This window comes from Ammospiza nelsoni, chromosome 8 (genome assembly GCF_027579445.1).
Source record: "Ammospiza nelsoni isolate bAmmNel1 chromosome 8, bAmmNel1.pri, whole genome shotgun sequence".
NCBI classification, from domain to species: Eukaryota; Metazoa; Chordata; class Aves; order Passeriformes; family Passerellidae; genus Ammospiza; species Ammospiza nelsoni.
This window is the reverse complement of record NC_080640.1, coordinates 26,927,666-26,949,327: the sequence shown is the minus strand read 5'-3', so window position 1 is coordinate 26,949,327 and position 21,662 is coordinate 26,927,666. Positions and strand designations below refer to the sequence as shown.

The following is a 21,662-nucleotide window of genomic DNA, read 5'->3' as shown; positions in this document are numbered from 1 at the left end:
ATTTCTCAGCTGCAGTGTTGACTTAACCTGGTTAAGAGGATTTCATCTCACTTCTTGGGTCCCTCAACTGAGTAGATAGAATAGTTTAGTTTCCCAGTGAAATGGACTAAGATTTATGTTAAAAGTTTCCTTTTTAGTGAGTTATTTTTATAGTAATACACAATGTTGGGAAACCGAAGGCACAGGGAAACAGGAGGGAGCTGCTCAAGCAAAGAGCAGCATAACCATGTGCTTCTGTAAGTATTTTTTGCCTCTTTCAGTCCTTACAGTAGATGGGGCTTTGTTGGGCTTGGGACTGGGTTTTTTCTGGTTAATCCAAGAAGATCTCGGCTTTTCCTGGCAAATGCAGACCACACTAGTGGAGGAACTTTCAAGCAATGCTACTTTAGTGTACTAAACTTTTACATTACTTCAAAAAAGTGCTGTTACCAAAATGTTCCCAGGCACAGCAAGCAGTGAAAGCCAAATGCCATGCCACACAGAAGGGCAAGGGGCCCCATGGCAGGCAGACACCTGTCAATTACCAGCTAAAATGCACTAGCAGCTATCAGCTTGATCTAGCACATCCCAATCAAATCTGTCACTATCTCAAACCCACTGAGCCTCACGTCAGCTGCCAAAAAGGACTGCTGTGATTTTATCCCAGCTGGCAACTAAGCCCCACCCAGCTCCTTGCTTACTCACCCCCAGTGGGATGGGGGAGAATCCAAAGGGTAGAAGTGAGAAAACTCAAAGAAATAAAGACAGTTACACAGAGAAAGCAAAAGCCATGAATGCAAGCAAAACAGAACAAGGAATTCATCCACCACTTCGTGTGGGCATGCAGTTTTTCAGCCATTCCCAGGAAAGCAAGGCTCCATCTGGTGTCACAGCTACTTGGGAAGACAAAGGCCATCACTCCAAAGGTGTGTCCCCCCTTCCTCCTCCTCCGGATTTTTATATTGCTGAGCACACTGTCATATGGTGTGGAATATCCCTTAGGTCACTGTGACCAGCTGTCCCCTCCAAACCTCCTTGTGCAACCTCAGCCTCCTGGCTGGCAGGGTGGGATGAGGAGCAGAAAAGGCCTTGGCTCCAAGTGCTGCTCAGCAATAACAAAATCATCCTAGCACTACCAATAGTGTTCTCAGCACAAACCCAAAACAGCCCTGTAAGAGCTCCCTTGAAGAAAATTAACTGTATTCCAGCCAAAACCAGCACAAACAGAAAACTCTGTGGTCCAGTATTGGAATGGGCCAAAGGAAACACCATAAACACCAAGTTAGTGGCAAAGAGGTTTTTCCACACCTTTTCCTGTACGAGTCAATGTGTGCACAACAAGAGGAAAAGAAAAAGCCACTGATGCATCCCCACTCACTGTGTACATGTGGGAATGTGTACACAGTTGCAAGCCAGGCAGGTTTTCTAGGGCTAAGATTTCAACTTAGTGAAATTTAAAGACATTTCTCCTACAGCAATGTAAGAGAATAAGAAAAAAAAATTAAGCTAGCTTTAAGTAATTTAAAAAACAATAAATTTTCATGGCAAAAGTGAATATTTAATTGAAATAAGCCCATTTTAACTGGAGTCACAAGTCATTAAGCAATGAATTAGCCTTCAGGTTAGTTTTTAGCTTGATCAGTAGTCCATGAATCACCAATGCAGACTGACCATGCACTGAGTACTTTGTTCCTCATCTTACCAATCATAAAAAACACATTTCCAACTCTCAAGAAAATGTCAGTATTTTATAGGTGCTAAAATTGCATTCTATAGCAGCACGGAAGCTTTATGAAATATACCCAATGCAAAAGATATTAACATCTAAGAAACTAATTCCAAAGGACTTGTTTCTAAAATTGACCTACTCTAAGGCATAGGGAAAAAATCCTGATAAAGCACTCATCTAATTGAAATTTCATGCTACTTTGAGAAAACATAAGACTAAGTCTGCTTCCAGTTGTGCCAATTTGAGAGTCAGAGGTTTTTTCCTGTTATACCCCCTCTGTCTCCTTCATGCAGCTCCTTAAATCTTCCCACATGCCTCGGCAGCCCTGAAGAGCAGTAACAGAGATTATAGTTTCTGCCCCCCTCCCAGGCCCCTCAAGCTGAAAGGCTCCCATACCTTCTAACTATGATTTGCAACCCTATCTAAATTCTTACCTTGAAATATTCAAAGGTAATAGTATTCACCATGTCTAGGTTGGCTTCCTATGGCCACAGGCAGAGCTAGGATCAGCACTGAGCTGCAGATCACTCATTATACATTTTAAGAGCAGAGGGGCCATCCCAGAAAATGTGCTGTTCAGAGGACCTGGTGGTCTCTAGTGACATGCTGGACAACACAAACACTGAACTGACACAAAACACTAAGTATAATCATTAATTTTTAAGGCTGATAGATCAAAAGGTTAAATTTGGGGATAGACTAGCCCTTATCTTACACTTTTAAGCTGGCTTTTTTCAGATTCTTATTTAGAGACAGATATTTTGCATAAGACCACAGGAAACTGTTCCAGAGTATTCCTACAAAAACTGTTTCTCTTCATTTGCTGACTCTAGCTAAAATCTGTTGTGAAAGCAGCAGGAGCAAGAAATGTCAGGAAATAATTTTTATGCTGCCTATTTTCAAGTCTTTAGTCTCAGTAGATTTGGACCATAGCAACAAAAAATTTCTTGTCTCCTCTATTGGGTTTGCCTGCTAATGGAGAATTAGTTTCATCTGTAGAAGGGAACTAAGCTCAAAGGGGCAGCAGGTGGGTGTATCCAGAGCTCCCAAACTGACATGCTAGAGCATGAGTTACCCAACCAGTTGAATTAAAATTGTAAACAGTTGCAAACAAACTTCTGCAGATGTTACTCATGTATGCTTCACACCCATAATTTGCAACTCAAGCAATGCCAATATTTATGTACTGTAAGTACTTAATTATGTTGCTATGGAATGTAACACTCCCCCTATAATTCAGGCTCAGGATAAAGAGGTTTAATTCACTTAAAAGCATGGCTTTGGTTGAGACTTTGCTCACCTATCAATGTCCTTGGCTACTGCAACCAGGCACTGATTTCAGTCCTTACAGTAAAAGCAGTGCTTAGAACCACTGTTATTCACAAAGTCAATGATGCCAGTAATATTTTATTATATCAAAGTTTCAAGAACTGGGGTTTAGCATTAGGAGACAATGATCAAGTTTTCAAAACTACAACCATGGGTGACATATCTGCTGAATAAAGACTGGAAAAAATACTTGAGCTTTCTGGATCTGCTGAAATTTAATGACAGAACCTGCTGCTTCCTGAGTAACAGAGCTTTTTTCTTGGCAGCTCAGTGTGATGCCACAGCTCTGAAAACCACCTAACAGAAAATATTTCATACTCTACCTGCTGGGTCTTACAAGAAAAAGTAAATGGTGCTGAGACAGTGAAGTAGTTCCAGAGATTTTTTTTTAAAGATCATTAGTTACTATCATCAGGTTAATACTTTCAGTTATTTTTTCCATTCCCAGAATGAGAATTCCCTTAAGATACAACTAAGATAAAGAGTCTATATCTATATTTTAGGAAGATAATTATAGCAGCTCTAATTACCATCAGAACAAGCTTTACAAGCTTTTTTAGTAACTCCATGTAACAGCCATATGATTAGAGAACACTGAAGTTTAAAATCTGAATCTCAATTACACAATATCTACTTCTAAGTCCATTATATCACTACAGGGTGAAAAGAGCTGTTTCATTCTCAACTTTCCCACTTGAATAAAGTGTATCCCCAACTAAGAGTTTTCTAGAGTTGAAACCATTCTCTCTTACAGTATGATATTGCTGTAAGGCTTATTCCTTACCCCATAATTTCATGACATATACATTAAAAATTAATTAGAACCATTTTCACATAAAATCTCAGGGATTTAAAGAATAAAAATTAAACAAGAAACACATGAAAAGCAATTACAGAATAATATTTGTGGCATTTAAATATTTAAATTTTAAAAACTTTCTGTAATTAGCAGAACGCCCACAGTTGTTTTATGCTGTTAAAATATATAACTGAAAAAGTTACAGTCAAATTTGCACTTCCTGTACTTCTGTTTCTCAGTGTACTGTAACATGTTCACTGATAAAAAGCTGAATTTTAAAAAATGATTATTTAATCAGCAGAAGCTGAGGAACGTCCATCTCCAAGAAATACTATTTCAGTTGTGGAAACACCCTCCTCACTTATCTGACTTCAGACTGTGGAGGGAGGAGCTTCTCATTCTGTCCAAAGTCAAAGCAACAAGTGACTCTGCTCTTCAAAGGGCATCAAACTGACAGCACCTACTGGTCACGTATCCTCCCACATGAAAATATTCCCTGGCATGTTTGGAGAGCTAAACCAAATCTGTCATCCTTTCTCCACCAACAAATCCTTTTTTAAATGAAAAATTGATATATAACAACACAACTGGGGAGATAATAAATCTTCTGGTTCTGGAAGACCAAAAAACAACAAGGCACCTTTAAAAATTACTTCAATGAAACTATCATATAACACAAGTAATTAGTTCCTTCATGAGGAATTATTAAGGTTCCTTAGAAAAAATAATTTAAAAAACTTCTTTGAACTGTTGGACTCATGAGCACAGGCTGAACACACATAAAAGACAGTTTCTATAATACCATGCAACTGCCAGGTCTTGCAAAACCTATGGAACTCCAAGGGAAAGCAGAAACACAAGCTCATTTCCCTCTTTCTCCTAGAGCAGTTGTGGGTTGCAATAATGGTGAGACAGGGACTGCTATCACCAGGTAACACAAACAAGTTATGCAAAAAGCTCATGAAAACTCCTTAGGCATTGGAAATGGCTGTCCAGGGCATCAGGGTCATAAAAAGCTTCATTTAGTGGAGATTACATGGATCCCCCTATTGAAAATTTTTACTGGTGGCTACACTCAATTTTTGCTGTATTCACATTTTTAAAAACCTCAAAATACTGAGTACCCATAGTGACAGCTAAACAACATTTCTGTAAGATCAAGAAAATGAATAAGCTCTTTTCATGCTATGAAAGGGCAAATTCATACTGAATATTACACAGTTGGGCAAGACTGGCATGGGATTGGAGGCTACTTCTTTTTCCAACTAAAAGAAAATCTCACTAGACCTAATGGTATAAATGCACCTATCCTTATAAAGACTATACCAATGCCCAATTTGAAGCTTTAAGAAAAGTTCTATCTTATAATGACATATTTATTGGCAGAACAAACAAAAGAGATCAAAAGAAACCCCCCCCCCCAAACACCAACAAACCACACAGAATTTACTGATGCTTTGTTTTAAAAATATCTCCAAGGAATGCATCTACATTACAAGTCTGGTTCTCCATAGCAGTAATGTGAACCTGAAAAGTGAACCTTCCAGCAATAAACACAAAGGTATTGCACTTAAATGTTTTACTTTTCCAGAAATAATATTAAAGGCCAACATATGATCTCAAAAGCCCTGTTGCATATCTAAGAAGAATCATCAATACTGAGGAGTTCAGTACAATAAGAACTTTGTATTTGTCTCAGCATTATTACTCACCCGCTTTGGCCCACTAAAAATCTTCCTGGTGTTTTCCTTAGATTTATCACCTTGTTTATTTGTGGATTTCTTATTGCCTTCATGCACACCAGATGCATCCTCTGAAAACTCCAGATCTGTTAAAGGTAAATATAGACATGAAACAACCATTTTAAAAGCTGTTGAACTGCTAGAGCATTTCTTGCATCTGACAATTCCACACGTACAGCTTCTGACATTACATAATGAACCATCAATATTCATCAGAAAAATCAGCCTTAATGCCAAGCAAGTCCTGGGTGCAGTTCAGGCTTGCTGACTGGATTGCAGTAATACACAGAAGCATGATAAGGTGCACAATCAAAAATATTACAGCACCTCTTGCCCACTGGGTAAGCTGCAGGCTACTGCTTCCCATCCCATACTCCTTAAATCCCAGGGCACCTTTTACATGAGCTTACTAATGGCTGGCTTACTGCTACAACCCTGAGCAGCAGATGAATAAAGCAGGAGATTGGGCTTTTCAAAACCATGAGATTAAGAGATTTATAAGAACACACTACAATTACAGAAGAGAAGAATTGATCTTGCTTCACTTCTCATGAAGACAGGCTGTTTGTATTTGCTTATTCTGCTGTGATCAGCTCAGGAAAGAGCCAGCCAGAAGGAACTGCTGACATGGCCTTGCAATGGATTTGATACTTGCATTACCACTGACTCCAGTACCCCATCCTGGACTGTAAATCTGCAATTCACTCATCAAATTTCATTTCTGTCCTTACTATTTTTTTAAACTTGTGTTGCTTTATTTGAAGCACTATCCCTTGGAGACAAGGGAAGAGGTTTACTTGGCACAAACCAGAAGTTACCACACATTTCAAGATGGAAATAAAGACAGGCACAAAGAGGCACTGTTTCATCTGACAATCTGTTTAGAAAACCAATTTATTCCTGAAAAGCTGCTGCTGTTTGAAAAGTGCACTGCAAGAACACAAGCAGGTAGGATGGGTTACTCTAATCCCAAGTACATAGGACCAGCCAAGCTGGTTAAGAAGGCAAGTAAAGGCAGAGAAGGTAACCAAATTTCTAATGGCATTCTCAAGGGTACAAAACTTGTCTGAGGAATAGAACTATTCCTAAAATAGAGCTCCAAAGTTTCCCAAATTGCAGTAAATTTCAACAGGCTTGGCAGCATCCCTGCTGCAAGGATTCTCCTGGAAGCAGCCTCTCACTGGTTCATTTTATCCCACTGGTTTTCAGTGGGGCTGTGTCAGGTGAGCACAAGAGCCTACAAACACAGCATCAACAGCCCTCTGAAAACAACTGACTTTAAAAGATGTTTGATAAAATTAGTGTAACTGAGGGAAAGTACTACAGACCAATGTCCATTAACTTAAATAACACAAAACTACTTCCAAATCTGTGTAAAACACAACTTAGTTCTCGCTGAAGCCAGTTTAAGGAGTAAAATCAAATAGCTTTGATATATATTCTTATATATTCTGAAATATTTCTGAAGAAGTCAGACCCTGAATGCAGTTCTCAAAGAAAGTCAAACCAAAAGAACTAGACCCTTTTAATCTGCAATATGGACCCTCCTATTGCAGATTAAAAGCTAACAAGTAATTTACTTGACCACAACCAGTACAAAGATGCAAGTCATTCTAGAAATACAAAATATTTCACCCACCAAATGAGAACAGCAACTTGTGCCCTGTGCTAAGACTTGGACCTGGCATTGACTTCAATAATGATTAACAATGCTCTGGGATCAACTAAGTCACAATTTCTACACCTTAAATTTTCTTGTTTGAATTCTACTCCTACGTGATTCTAAACTATCCCATTTAAATTAGTTGATTTTAAATTCAAAGAAACTTCTTGATAAAAAAAATTCAACTCCTACTTACAACAGGATAATTCTGCATTTTCTGATGTTGCTAGCACATCAAACACTTAGTAGTAGCTTTGTAAGATTACCTGGAATGCTTCTATTTGAGCAGTGCTTTTGAAGGCCTTCTCAAAGCACTCTGCACACATTATCTTAGCAGACTTTTAAATCTAAACTAAAGAGGGTGTGGGGGAGAAGTCTGCTGTTAACATTAACTGAGTGAGGAAAACACTGGAGTAGTTTGGTAAGCAGTGACCCTACTGGAGCCTGATTTCCACTGGCTCTCTCCTGTATGGCTTTTTGGAGAGGCTTTTTGCCTCCTCACAGAGAAATTGGTCATATTACCTTTTTTCTCAGTATGGGAGCATGTAAGGCCTTTTTTCCCCTGTCTAACCAATTTTAAGGCCTTTATAATCTTTAAGATCATTTGCCTGTCTTGGCTAGAATTGGAAAGATGTTCAAAGAGCAACCAAGACCACAACCACAGTAAATTTCCTGGGGAACAACAATGGAGTTTTGTTTTAGTGTCTCAGGGCAATTCTGCAGAAGGTTTTGAAGCCCAAACAGGACTGACTCTGCCTTTGAGGACTTTGATGTAGTTTTAACTGGCTTAAAATATTTACCCAATGAAGGTGACTCAGTTTTTGAGAAGATGCAAAGGAATGAAAGGAAAAAAAAGGGGAAGTTGGCTCACCAGAACTGAGTTGAGTGCTAGATGCTGATATACAAAAGCTACATTACCTAAAAAGATTATAGGAATTTCATTTTGATCACTGGAAGGAAAAATGAATCGATGACACAAAGGTTAAGCTGCATATCAGAACTGATTTACAAAGCAAAAGACTGAGCTGCAATACAGATTTCTCTTGGATAAACTCCCCATGGATTACTACACTCAAGTCAGTCACTTTCTTCCAGTATTAAAAGCCTCTCCTCACTGGAGTCATCCTGTACTCTGGCTACTGAAATGACAAAAGCAGTGTTTCAAATCTAGGGAAGTCTCACCGGTACTTTTAGCCCCTGGCATCTGGCAGAATCCAGCTGGGAGGCTCACAAGCCAAAGGGGCCTTTGCTTCACTGGGCTGCTACTGAGGAACCAGAGAATTTTAAATTGCAATGGCAAAATAAAAAGGAAACTTTTACCAGGAACTCAACATTTCAGCAAAAATCTAAGGCTAATAAAGTTAGGAAGTATTTTCATTTAAAAGTGTGGTAACAGCATCTAGGAATTTAAAAGGTGGAGCTTTTTTCCAGAGGTAGGGGTTTTATTTGCTTGGCTTTTGTTTGAGGTTTTTTTTTTTGTGTTTTGAACCACTTTAGCAGAAAAGACTATCACAGAAATGAGCAGCAGCAGATGTTTTTCAATGAAGGACAATCTAACCAAAACTGAATTTATCTATTTTGCAATTTTTCCTGCACTAAAAATATTGTTCCTGTAGTCTTTACACTTTCTTAAATTTCATTTGTCAAAACATTTAAAAATGTATTGTTAAACTTATTTTCCCTCTCTGCACTACCAGACTAGAAGGAAGTCTTTCTAATGTTCAATTACAAAATCTTAAGAGATGTTTTAATTTAAGGTTATAAAATCTGTTTCATAAAAACATACCTAGATTATGGCAAGTAACCAAATCGGTATTATGGCAAAGTAAGGCCATGACAGAAAGCAACAAAAGCATCAAGTTTGTTGAAAAACTGATTATGCCATGTAACATTTTCTATACACAGAACACCAGAATCAGTTTTGGGATTTTCCAGGGCTGAAATTCAGAGAGGCAGTCTGGCATTTCACCTGTCAACCTGGAACAGAACACTGGATTTTTATCTGGGCCTTTATTCATTATAACAAAGAAAGAACAGCACACACAGAACTCAGGCAGCATTTAGCACCTCTCAGTACTGTTCACCATTTCAGGACAGAGTTTTATTGTGCAAGATGTTCTGAAAGCTGTTTCTCAGGCCTGGAGTCAAAGCTGGCATTTTTCATGGATGCAGAAGTCACATTTTTCCAGTATGCAAAGACAATACCTCAGAGCAATGTCACATTTTACTGCAACTTCAGGCTTAGATTCATAAGTTCTTGAGAAATTCTCAGGCTCAGCACCACTGTATTCAAGGACTCCTATCATGGTTTTTCTGAGAGATCATGATGCTCAAAATTTACAAAGTTCTGAGAAAAAATAGTGTGAACTTCAGCAAGGAGTCCCACAAACTTTAGGGCACCATCAGACTCCCTATTTTCATAATCTGTATTATAGGGCATCACCCTTTCAAATTTCAGAAAAAAATCCTGCAAGTCAAATCTCACCAGCAAATACCAGCACAAAAGAATCAAAATAGCTAAGGAGATGCAAAATAAAGGGGAAGCATCTCCCAGCAGAGGGACTGAGAGGTACCTCTTACCTGAAGTGGAGAAGTGCATTAGGGACAAAACAGAAATTTACATTCCCCTGTGCCATGGAAATGTATTAGGAAAATATTTCAGAGAAAACATCTGTGATACCTGGGAGTATAAAGGCCTGCTTGGTGAATGCAGTGCCAAATGCAAAGTGGATATTTTGAGACTTCTGAGGACAGCAGCTGAAAGGATTATTTGATGGGTCAGCATCTCAGCTGCATTAACTGTACAAGCAAATTTTTCCCTTGGAATAAATGGCTCAACAAGAAGTCATTAAAGACAGGGACTAAGAGTACTTCTTAACCAGCCCTGTAAGAGAAACCCATTTTCCCAAGAGGCTGGAACCCAAGTGTCTCATCATAAGTAAATTTTATGAAAACAAATCATGATTTTTTTTTGTTTGAAAACAATCCTCTTGTACAACATCAGTATTCATTTGTTCCTTTCAAATCCACAAAAAATACCTCTAGTGGTGACATTTAGTTTGATTAAAAGGCTTACAGAAAATTCTAGTTTTAGAAACAGCTATAATTAGAACAGAGAAATGAACATTTTTTCCTCTGAAATTTTATTTCTGGATTATATTAGCAGAAGCTATTTGTAGGAAAAAACCCCCAGCTTCTCCAACATTTGCAAAGCTAGATTGAAACCCTCTCTTCCTATCACAATGAAATACATCTGGCCAAAGTCTTACAATGTAACAACTTCAGTGAGCTGATAAAACTTCCCATGCTTCATGCTCCAAAATGGAGGACCAGAATGTTCCGTGGAACAGTGGCAGTGTTTTGAAATATCTATTCCAACACAAGTGATTCTCTGGCATTAGACTTTTTCAAAACAGAAGAGCTAAAAGCAACCTTCCACCAAAGGTATTCCTTTTGTTCTTCATCAGCACACAGACCCAAGCTACCACCAAGCAAGGCTCATTTTGCAAAGGATTTGAACCACCAGAACTTGCTCAGCAGCTGCCACGTCCACAGTTTCACTCATATATGTGTGTGTGAGTACACACACCCCCCATTCCCCAGCCTGCACAGAAGGAGATACCTAAAAACTGAAAACAAGAGCAGAAACAAATATGCAGAGGCTCTTCCAAAGCCAGTTATCTAACTGGCACTCTGTGGGTCCCCACAGCCTCTCCCTTGAGTCATGCATCCTCAGATAAGATGGAGCCTGAGAAAGGTCCAAACTGCCCACAGACACATTCAAAACCTGAAAAAGATATTTCCCATTTCTTAAGAGCTACTTAAATGTGTGCACTGAGCTCTGCAATTGTGGGCTGATCTGGAGGCTCTGTGGGAGGATACCTGCCTTCCAGGCATAGATGCTTATGCTCAACACACCAAAAAGGTACAGAATCTTCTGCTGGAAAAGAAAAAAGCCCTCTACCTCTGGCAAGAGATCAAGGGGTATAAAGCATACTTCAAGAGAGATATGAAACACCACACAGGACCACAGGAGAAGTAAGTTTGGCGGTTAGATTTCAAGTGAGTTAACTGTTAGGTTTCCAAATCAGTATGGTTGGACAAATTCCTACATACACTGCAAAAGAACACAACAATGAAGTCAATTAAAATTAAACGTCACCCATGTATTCCAAAAGAGTCCTACTGACCTGCATTAGTGCTGAGCTGGCTATCCTGGGAACAGTTTTCATTGCCATCAGAGGTTGACTGTAGTGAAGCAGATGGTACAGTTCTACTTCGCTTTTTGTTGGCCTTCCTTTCTGCTACCTGCCACTCTTCATCTTCGTCCTCGCTCTCACTTAAGTCATCAAACCCAAAGTACTTGATTTTGTAATTGGAACTCCCAGAACTTCTAGAGGCGCCTTCATCTCCCCCTCCCTCGTCTTGATCATCAAACCCAAAAAACTCTAATTTGACATCCTTCTTGGATTTGGTATTGCTCGGTCGGAACCTGGTCGTGGTTTTTGCGGTGGCCATGTCTGCCTTTTTCCTCAAGCGCCCGGCCTCGCCCAGGTCAGTGGGGGCTGCGGAGGTGAACTCGTCCATGCGCTCCATGGTGTCCTGGATGGTGACATTGCACACTGACAGGCACGAAGGGTGCAGAACAGTGTAGTCTCTAGTCCGTCCAACCGTCCCTCTAAAACTGGTCCCACTACTCAAAGGAACTTTCTTTCCTGCGTTCAGCCCGTCGTTATTTGACTCGCTGTTTGCTTTGGATAAAGACTGACTAGTGCCATCCATTAGCTTGTCAAAATTTGTTGCCCCCTGCAGTTTTGCTTTGTTGGATCGACAATATGTCCTACAGTTGCTTGGCCTAGGAATAGTTTGCACAAGTTCTTCGCTAATGGCTTCCTTTGGATTTTCACTATCTTCTTTATCACACTCCTCATCCTTGCTCTTCACCTCTGAGAGATGTTCATTGTCAAAAGCTAATATATACTCTCCAGTTCTGGTGTCTTCAGTTTCATCCTCCCATTCATACAAGTGAGTTCTTAGTGGCCCCTTGGTCTGAGATGTTTCTGATGCAGAATTTGCTGGTTTTCCCACGTGGGAGTCCCAAGAATCAGGCAGGTCCTTGGCTTCAGTGTTGCATCCAGAAGTGTCTGTGGTCTCAGCATTGGTTTTATTACTGTCTCCAGCATTGTCATAGATGAAATGACTGTTCCCATTATCTTTCAAGTTCTGGATTTTATCTATAAGAAAAGATATATTTATTACTAAAATGGAATATTAAAAAAAAGAGTCACCCATGTGGGCAACTTTGGAAAGTTACAATATAACAAAACACATTCAGTGAACATTCAACAAAAAAGGTCTTTATCCACCTAGTTTATACTTTTTAAGCCCTTCAGTTTAAAGGTTTTGCTATAATAAAGTCTTCTTGTAATATCTACCAAAAAAAAACCCTTGAAATGTCACTCTGAAAATATGTGCATCATGTAAAAGACAGTGGTAAGCCCTAAATACAACCACTTATTTACCAAGGCAAATTACACAAAAAAGGAGAAACTTTGTGGTAACATTTTCAGAAAAGACAATTACTGAAGTTTGACACACAAGTGACTTACAGTGAATAACTAGAGATAAAGAACAACTACAAATTGTCTGTTATGTAAGGAAATAATTTCCTTCTTGTACCCTGAATAAAACAGCAAACAACTTCAACTGTCATTTCATTTTGCTCTCTAAATGAAAATATTTGGACTCACAAAAGAAATATTAAAATGCAGTTCTCATCAAAAATTTTAATTTTTTTGCTTCTGAAATTCAGGTTTATGCAATAAATTTCTGCATCTCTGAAGAAGAGCTGCTGCCAAAAGTTATTCTCACACTTCTCCAACCCATAGCCACACTCACATCCTACACTGTCCAGGAGAACAAGCTCCACTGTAAGAAATGAGTTTTTGTAAGGTTTGTTTCCAGCCAACCAGCACCCACACAACAGCAATGCTGGGAAGCAATGCAAGTATTAAAGTCTTCCACCTGCTGTCCTCTAAACTGGTGGGGAAACCATTCCCTTTGTTTTCCCTGAATACCAACAAAAGCATGGTGCATTTGGTAGCAGAGTTTCATGATGATTGCATCTTCCATCCTCTGCTGACATCACACAGACACACACCCAGCAATATAAGAGGGGTAGTTCCATGAAATAAGAATTTCCTGGAAATTTCTGAGACAGTATCAGCAAGCAGAGGAAGCCAGGTGCTTGCTGTTACTACTGGCCCTGAAATGGCTGCCTGGGCCAGGAGAAGCAAGATAAGGAGTCTGACAAAGAGAGGAGTAGCACATGATGGGATAAACTGAATAACACACAGAAGCAACTGGGACAGGGCCCAGTGACAACAGAAAGGCTAGAAGAGAATGTGCTTAGAAGACACGTGCAGAACACTGCAGTGATAAAAGGGGTTCCACTGGCAGAATGCAACCCCAAAAGTTCAAGTTTTTTAGGCAGCAAAGGCTTCCTAAACTCATCAGTAAAATGAAGGTCAAAGCATCTCTTCAGCACTCATCCTGACCTCATTAAATTTCATTACCTTCCATTTACGCAAGTGGCACAGAAGCTTCACAGCACTGACCAGAAGATTTCAACCTCCTGATGAGGGAAACAAGCATCAGCACTGTTCCAGGGACTTTGGCTCACTTTCAAATTCAAATGGCATCATCTAAATGCCTTCCTTGCACATATGTTTTATAGAAGAATTGAAAATTCTTATACTGAAAATTCTAGTAGAAGAAATGGCTACCAAATCCAGTCTTGTAGGAAATTGGTTTAATTCCTGCTAAAATTCCTCAGGGAAGCAGAACAAGTAATATCTGACAAACTGCATCTAAGTTTTCTGGAGTCCTGCTGAGGTCTGTCACAAAGTTATACATACTCAGCTAGAAATAAAAAAAAGCTTTTCACAGAATATATGAAATGCAAAACTCAAAGCTAAATTCCTCACAGAACAAGGAACCCTAACCCCACTATCTCCATGATGGAATCTTGGTTATTATTTTTCGGTATCAACGTGTTATACAAGCAATATTGTTATTCCCATTTCAATCTTATGCTTCCCATAATCCAAGAGGCACAACCAAAATGAATCTTTCTGTAATCAAGGAGGTGGTTTGACAGTGTACAGTATGTTCCTTTCTCCCATATGTTTAATATTATTGTGAAGCTGAAGACTACCACAACACTTGGGGCATGAAAAACAGCAAATTCAATTTAAAACATTTTCAGACTTCCTTGCTAAAATGCACTGTTTTGCAGCCTCACCACTGCTGTTCCATATCTAAGGAAACTTCTTGTTTCTCCTCATGTATATGTGATCAAAATCAATTTCTCCAGTCAGCTCGGCTGACTAATAAATAACAAATCCACTGTAGCACAGTCAAATGGCTTTATTGATGCTTGGTTTACTACACTCCCAAGAAATGCAACAAGGCAAAGAGCACTAAGAGCTCTTTATGGTCACAGCAGGACTTGGGCAGCCTTTGTGGCACATGTGCATCAGCAGCTCTGAACCTTGAGTTGTCTGAGAAGATTCTGTAAGTGACAACAAAGCATTGCATCTCAATTTTACCTTTCAGCTCCTGATTTCATACAGCACACCAAGGTACTCCTGAACAGCAAAAAAGTGGCACTTAACCTCCTCCTTGATTCTGGGGCACCAAACTTATAAAAACACACAGTACTTCAAAAGTCTTAGTAACTGCACCAGGGAGGTTTTTCCATCTCCAATAATAAGCAAGGCTAATGGAAAAAGGAACCACTGAAGTCTTCAGTGTACACCGGGTAGAAAGTCTGGCTTTAAAACTGGATCATCACAATGCATTACTGGAAAACTAAACAGTGCCATTGAGAGGAATACTTCCTCTGAAGAGCCTTTGTCAAGCCACTGTTCTCATCTCATCAGTGGGTCAATAGCTGTCAGCCCGACCCTTCAATACCACAAAGTACTGCTAATCACTTCCTAATTGCCCAAAGGTGTACAGGAACCGCAATGCCAATAATCCTGGCTTTTAAAATTACAGTATTTGTTGGCAGCAACTACTACACCAGAAGCTAGCATGACTGTAGGAAAAAAAATGTAAGAAAAGGAACTAATTGTTATTTATTAAATATTCTGTTGTCCAAGAGAGACATGGGATTTCTCCTCCTATTTTTAACTCCAATTAAGCTCTTTTGGGGCTCAAATACCAGAATAACTCTCCCAAGGAATTTAAAATCAGCAACAGCATAACCCCCTCCCCACTGGACACCTAGGAACCATATCAATGTTCTGTGGTAATCATGATTTATTTTCTGTTTATATCACTAAAAGTTGCTTTATTTCATGCTCTACTTTATGTCACTTAACAAGACAGATGTCTTCAGCATTGCTGATAAATTTTAAAAAAAGCCAAAGTAAAACTTCCACTCTTTCCCATAAAATGACATGTTTTCACACACACACAGATGCATATTACTAAATCTGTAAAACTATATTTAAGTGATGATGATTATTGTTCCAAGTACCCTTAGTAAGGTTGTTCCAAGTAACCACTAGAGAAAAAAATTCAATTTCAGACAATGCAAGATAGTAAATTTACATAAGGCAATAAAGTTTACACTCTTCCATAATATATATAGATAAATGCAAACACTCAAACAGCAGGAATGCTACAGAGTTGTCAAAAGCCCACTTCTTTTTCAGTTACAAACCTGAAAACATGTAAGAAATATACATCTATACCTACATGGAAAACCTAAGACAGACTAGATGGATATAAAGATAACTTTCTCTTCCAATCCTATTTTTAAAAATCACTTCCTATAAGCACTCGCTAGATGGAACAAGTGTTACTCTATACATTCAACAATAAATGCCTCATGACTGCCATAGGTAGCCGGTGCTACTACCTCCTCCTTTTTCATTTTTAAGATCATGGACAAAATTAAGAATGCAACTCTAGAATTAAAAAACTCCACTTTTTTTTTTTTTAAGATAAATTAATTTTTTTAGAGATAAGAAACCTACATCCTTCAGCTCAACATTTGACAATTCTGACATGAAAATGTCTCACACTTCAACTTCATTTGTTCTTTAAGTACATATAACAGTAAAAGTTTGACAGAGGAAACACTGAAGTTCAGAGAAAAGATTAAAAACTCTCTCCATCAAATAGTGAAGCTATGAGTTAACAATTCATACCCTGATCCTTCAAGTATAGCATATACCAAAATGGAATCCAAAACAAAATAAAGTAATCCTTTAAGAAATCAAACACTCTTCTGGACAAGAAAACGAAGCAACCATAGCATCCATCCTCCAGCCTAGTCCCTGTTTCACTTTTCTTTCATTTCTATTTAACTTACAAAGCTTAGTGACTGGGGCTCCAAGTCTGCAAACATCATTTCCAGCTCTGTAAAAACCAAATGACCATGAACAGTCTAACAGTAATTGCCTACAGTCGAACGTTACATGTTTTAGTTAACCATTCAGTGGTAGAGCTGCAGAACCTTATTTGCTATTTTCATGTTACTCAGAGCACAGAGCAGGATCTTGGGCTGTGAGAACAGGGCCTCCTGCTGTAAATTTCTACCCTGAACAGAAGCAGGGCTCCCAGGACAAAGCTGCCCCACAACTCAGCCATCACCCCCTGCAGCCTCCCCAGCAGCAGCCCGTGGCTGGGCAGGGGACAGCGCTGCCGTGGCTCACGCACGGTGACATGTGCCAGCTCCGTGTGCCAGCTCCATGTGCTGCTGCCTTCCCAGGGATTAGGGACCCAGCTAAAGCCTCCTCTGCCTTGCCACCATGCAGGCAGCAGGGAGGCAAGAGCACAGATGGCACCTGAAACAGCACTGTGTCTTTGAGAGCTCTCTTCACCACAGCAAGTTTGATCAAAACCAGCTGAACAGCACAAATGTTAGGACAAAACTGAAGAACAGAAAAGGATAATCAATATTACTCTTGGTAATAACATATGCATTACTCTTGGTAATCACATATGCAAATTAAATGCTTACTTTTTCCTATGTACCCATGGACAAGTTGCCAGTGTTACATGCTAGCGCTACTAACTTGAACTTTGGGTTAGTTTTCTCTCAATTAAAGCCAAGCAAAGTATCCTCCATGCTACAAACAAAAGGCATATGGCCTTCTACAGCCTTTGCAGCATGAAACCTTATTCCCCTTCAGAGCTGGGTAAGTGGCTGTACAAGCCTTCACTTTAATGAGAGAAACATGATTGCTATTCACAACAAACAAATCAACAAACACACTATGTTTCTTTCTTTTTAGTATTAGCCACAATTCACTGCAAATATTAAAGCAATGAAATCTTGTGGCACAATGCCAATATTACATTCTTGATTTCTCTTCCAATAGAAACGAAGACATGGTGGCAAGAAAATGAAACATCAAGAATTGTTTGAGCCCTCCAGCGACTGAGGGCACATAAAATTAACAGGCTACAGCTCAGGAACATATCCTGACACAGGATGGAGGAAACAGCTTCTTAAGCTCATTATGAGCTCCTGCTCTGCCTGATGTCCCTGAGCACTTGGAAACATTTATTATGGCTCCATTACACCATTACCAACGTTCTCAAGCATACAGCTACATCACTTCAGTCTGCAACTTGCAGCTGACCAGCTAAAGGAAAGGTGCTTATATCAAACCCCTCATATCCAGGGCGAGCCCAACTGAGACACACAGAGTGTCATCTCTGGTTTGGTCAGAAAATCAGGAACTGCAGAGAAGTCATGCTTCTTTCCAAATTAGAGAACAAATTTCATTATGCATTGGAAATGAAATGTTTTGATTGGTAACGAGAAGAGGTTGCAGACTAAACTCCCTTGATCCATTTTCTGTCTATGACTGAAGAACTGGAAAACTCAGAAAAAAAAAGCCCATTAAAACAAAATACAGAATTTACGAAATGGCCACAATTTATTTGAATTAAGTATCCATTAACGCCTATGAGATCTTGAAAAGCAATGACTGTTAGTAGGTATGAATAGAAGACAGGAAGATGTGACTCCCAAGATCAGTTTCATGGTTGACAATCTCTAAAACAGCTAAAATTATAGAACCACATCCACAGCTATGATTACAAATTCTTAAGTAATTGAATTCCCAACAAGTCTGTATGCAGATGAGACAGACACTGCTTGACTCTTTGCACATGTTTTAAGTGGCACCTTATTTTGCAGGAAAAAAGTCACAGAAAACCTTTAAGTGGTGAGAATTAATTTACTCTTAAGAATCATTTGCTTATCTTGTTTCCTTTTCCAGCACCCTGAATATCAAAATTCTAAGACAATTTATATAAAAAATTAATTAGTTTCTTACACAGTCTTAACTAATGGCACTATGACTTCACTTCAGTTAGCTATTCTTTTAAACATGAGACAGAAGACACCTCAGACATCTCTCAAATCACCTGGATGCATCTGTCAGTCTGGTAACACACTGTTCAGCATGTCCAACAGACCATTATTCTCATTCCCTGAGCCTAACAAGGTTTTCATGGTTTCAGAACATGCTGCTGGCACAACATCCCACTGCCTTGGCTCCAGCCTGGGAAAGGCTGAACCCTTATCCATGAGATTATTGCTTCCAACCCTGCACCCCTGTTTCAGCCATGCAGTAGTTCCTCATATACTTTTTTCCATTGGGAAGATGTGCTACCAGGAGGCATTCTGAGAAGTTGTGTCAGACTGGTACACTTGGCAGCCAGTGTACAACTTTCTAAAATGCCCTTGTATTTTTAAATGGAAGTGGAAGCCTTTCACAGGGGTGCAGGCTGACATGGCCACCTTCCCTCTTGTGCAGAAAATATTCACTGAACTAATTAATCCCTTGCTTTTAGCTCAGGCAATATTTTTACTGCTATGACAAGATGGCTTTTGAAGTAACAAGTGTCTTACCCCCTCTTCTTCTAGTTCTTTGGCTAGCAATCTCCAGGTATTCTGCTCTCCCTCATCTTTCACTGCACCTGACACCAGTGCATCTCTTAAAACCACCTTCAAACCAACCTGTACATGCACACCTGGCCAAACCAGGCACAGTGAGCTCAGCACAGCTGCCTCCCCAGCAAACCTTCAGGGGGAAAAACACAATGGGCAGAAGACACACTTGGGAGCACAAGAGTTGTCAGAGCCTGACATGTGCTCACCTCTCATGGAAAGTCCAAAGCAAGAGACACAATTCCTCCTCACCCCAAGCTCAGAAGGGCATCTGTTGCTCAGAGTAGCAAGAAAAGGCCAGAAATAAAAAACTACTAAGTGACATGGGCAACATGAGGGGCTCAAACATGCCAGAAATACCTGTTTTCATCAATTTTTCTAGAGTGAGCTGCTATGGGAAAAAATTAAAGCATACTCTAACACAGCCACATTAACAATTGTCAAAACAAATATATACTTAGGCTAAGTCAGTCTGAATTGAGACAGTACTCATGAATATACTGAAAAAATTTAATAAATACAGCAGTAGTTTCTTAAATGAAAAGATGATCTAAGTTGGAAATTGAAGAACATTTTCCATCCAATTAATAAGACTGCAGCAGTTTGAGTCTGAAATAGCTTCTTTACCTACTGGTTTCTGCTTGTCTGCATGCTCTGGCCCACTTGAGAGGTATGCACCTTAACAGGGATGTTTTTATTCCACAAGCACTGACCAACTGTTTTAAATGCAAAGTCATTTCCACTTTTTAACCATGAAAACTAAGAAGCAGTTAAAAGTATGATCTTTTAAAAACTGTTCATTGTACAAGGCCATGAAGAAAGAATGATTTGAAAAGTATGGATTGCAATATTTACTGTTGTATAGGAAAAGGGAATTCTAGATTAAGGGAAGGCAGTTCCATGTACTCTGTGCATGGACATGCACAGTATGAACTGCCCTGTCATTAGGAAAAATATGTTGCAGAAATCAGATTCTATCCTGGGGTATTTTTCTGTGTTCCCATTTTAGCAAACAAATATAAGCCCTGAGATTTAAACAGAATTTCAACCATTTCAGACTTTTGAAAAACACCCCAGGAAAAAGCAAACAGGCCACCACCAAAGAAGTAGCAGAGGGGAAAAAAGAAAAAAAAGGAGAACAATCACACCTGTTTTAACATAGGCTACTGATCCAGCAACAAGACTGTGTGTAAGGGGAAAGGGGATATGTTCAAAAGGGGAAAACTTACCAAAAAGCAACTAAAGAGGACAGGACCTGTGGATAAACCCCAGCAATCCACATTCAAACAAACCTCAAAACACTGAAATTCTCTGAGCACACATATTTTCTGGCAGACCTTTCCCCCTCTCTGCTATCAGTTTCTTAATGCTTTGACCCAACCAGAGCACAGCTGCAGTTCTTTTTAATCATGGCTGCTACCAGCTGTCTCCTAAGACTGCCAAATGCTCAGGCCTCATTCAGGTTCCCCCAGCTCTGCTCCATTTTTGGATGGAAAATGACTAAACTGAAATTCTTTCTCACAAAGTAAATATTACTCTCAAAAACTCTGCAGAGGAAGTAAGATGTTACTCTGGCTTAACTATTATTTAACATGTCCATGTCAGTGTTAAACACAAAACAGAAGTTTAAAAACAATTTGAAAGGAAAACCCCGACATTCTGGTGGTCAAATGCAATTATGTAACAAAGCTGCACTTGGGAAGGTGAAACTTAACTCTAAAGATAGGGCTGCCCACCCACACAAGCAGGATGCAGAGGCTTTGCACAGAGCCACTAAGGTACTGCCAGGATAGTATGTCAGGAACAGACTCGATGCCTCAAACCACCTCCTTCCTCAAGGACATCCATTTTCTGCAGTTTACTCTCTGCACTCTGTGCTTTTCCAGCCACCAACACAACCAGATTGTGCATCCTGGGCCAAGACACACTGAGCACATCCCTGTGCTCCTGCACTGCAGAGCACACGCTCTTAGGAACTACACTTGCCATTTTGATTTGCTACCTGTAAGTGCCCTGGCCCCAAGTGACAAATGAGGGCATTAAGAACTATCTAGAAAAACAAAATAATCAGACAGCAGTCAACAGACAAATGCTCTCTCAGAGCACCAAGAGCTAAACTACTGCCAGAGCAAAACCTGTTTGAGTACCAGTACACAGGAGCAAATAACAAGATGAGGAATTGCTGTTTTCATTATTGCTCTAAATGTTAAGGGGAAAGAAAATTATTTGTTCTTTTAATCATAAAGAGCCTCCTCAAAGGTCACTGCCAACACAATAACCACAAAATCCATACTTAACACTACAACACAGCAGAACAGGACACAATTCTTACACCATTCTCTAGTCTGGAAAGATTTTTAAGCCATTCTATTTCTCCACAGCAAGCAAAACACATTTTCAAGAAATAAATTCACAGGCTCTAAAACAAACCAGACAATCTA

General features: G+C 39.5%; 1 protein-coding gene across 3 annotated transcripts in view; it reads right to left on the bottom strand.

Annotated features, from left to right (window-relative positions):
- The window catches only part of WAPL (WAPL cohesin release factor), a 64,526-nt gene that overhangs the window by 35,039 nt on the left and 7,825 nt on the right, over positions 1-21,662 (bottom strand). For all 3 annotated transcript variants that reach the window (XM_059476564.1, XM_059476567.1, XM_059476565.1), the window contains exons 3-4: positions 11,432-12,475; positions 5,549-5,664 (exon numbers count right to left, since the gene is read on the bottom strand). In XM_059476564.1, the coding sequence (XP_059332547.1) occupies positions 5,549-5,664; positions 11,432-12,475 (1,160 nt within the window). The remainder of the gene's footprint in view (positions 1-5,548; positions 5,665-11,431; positions 12,476-21,662) is intronic.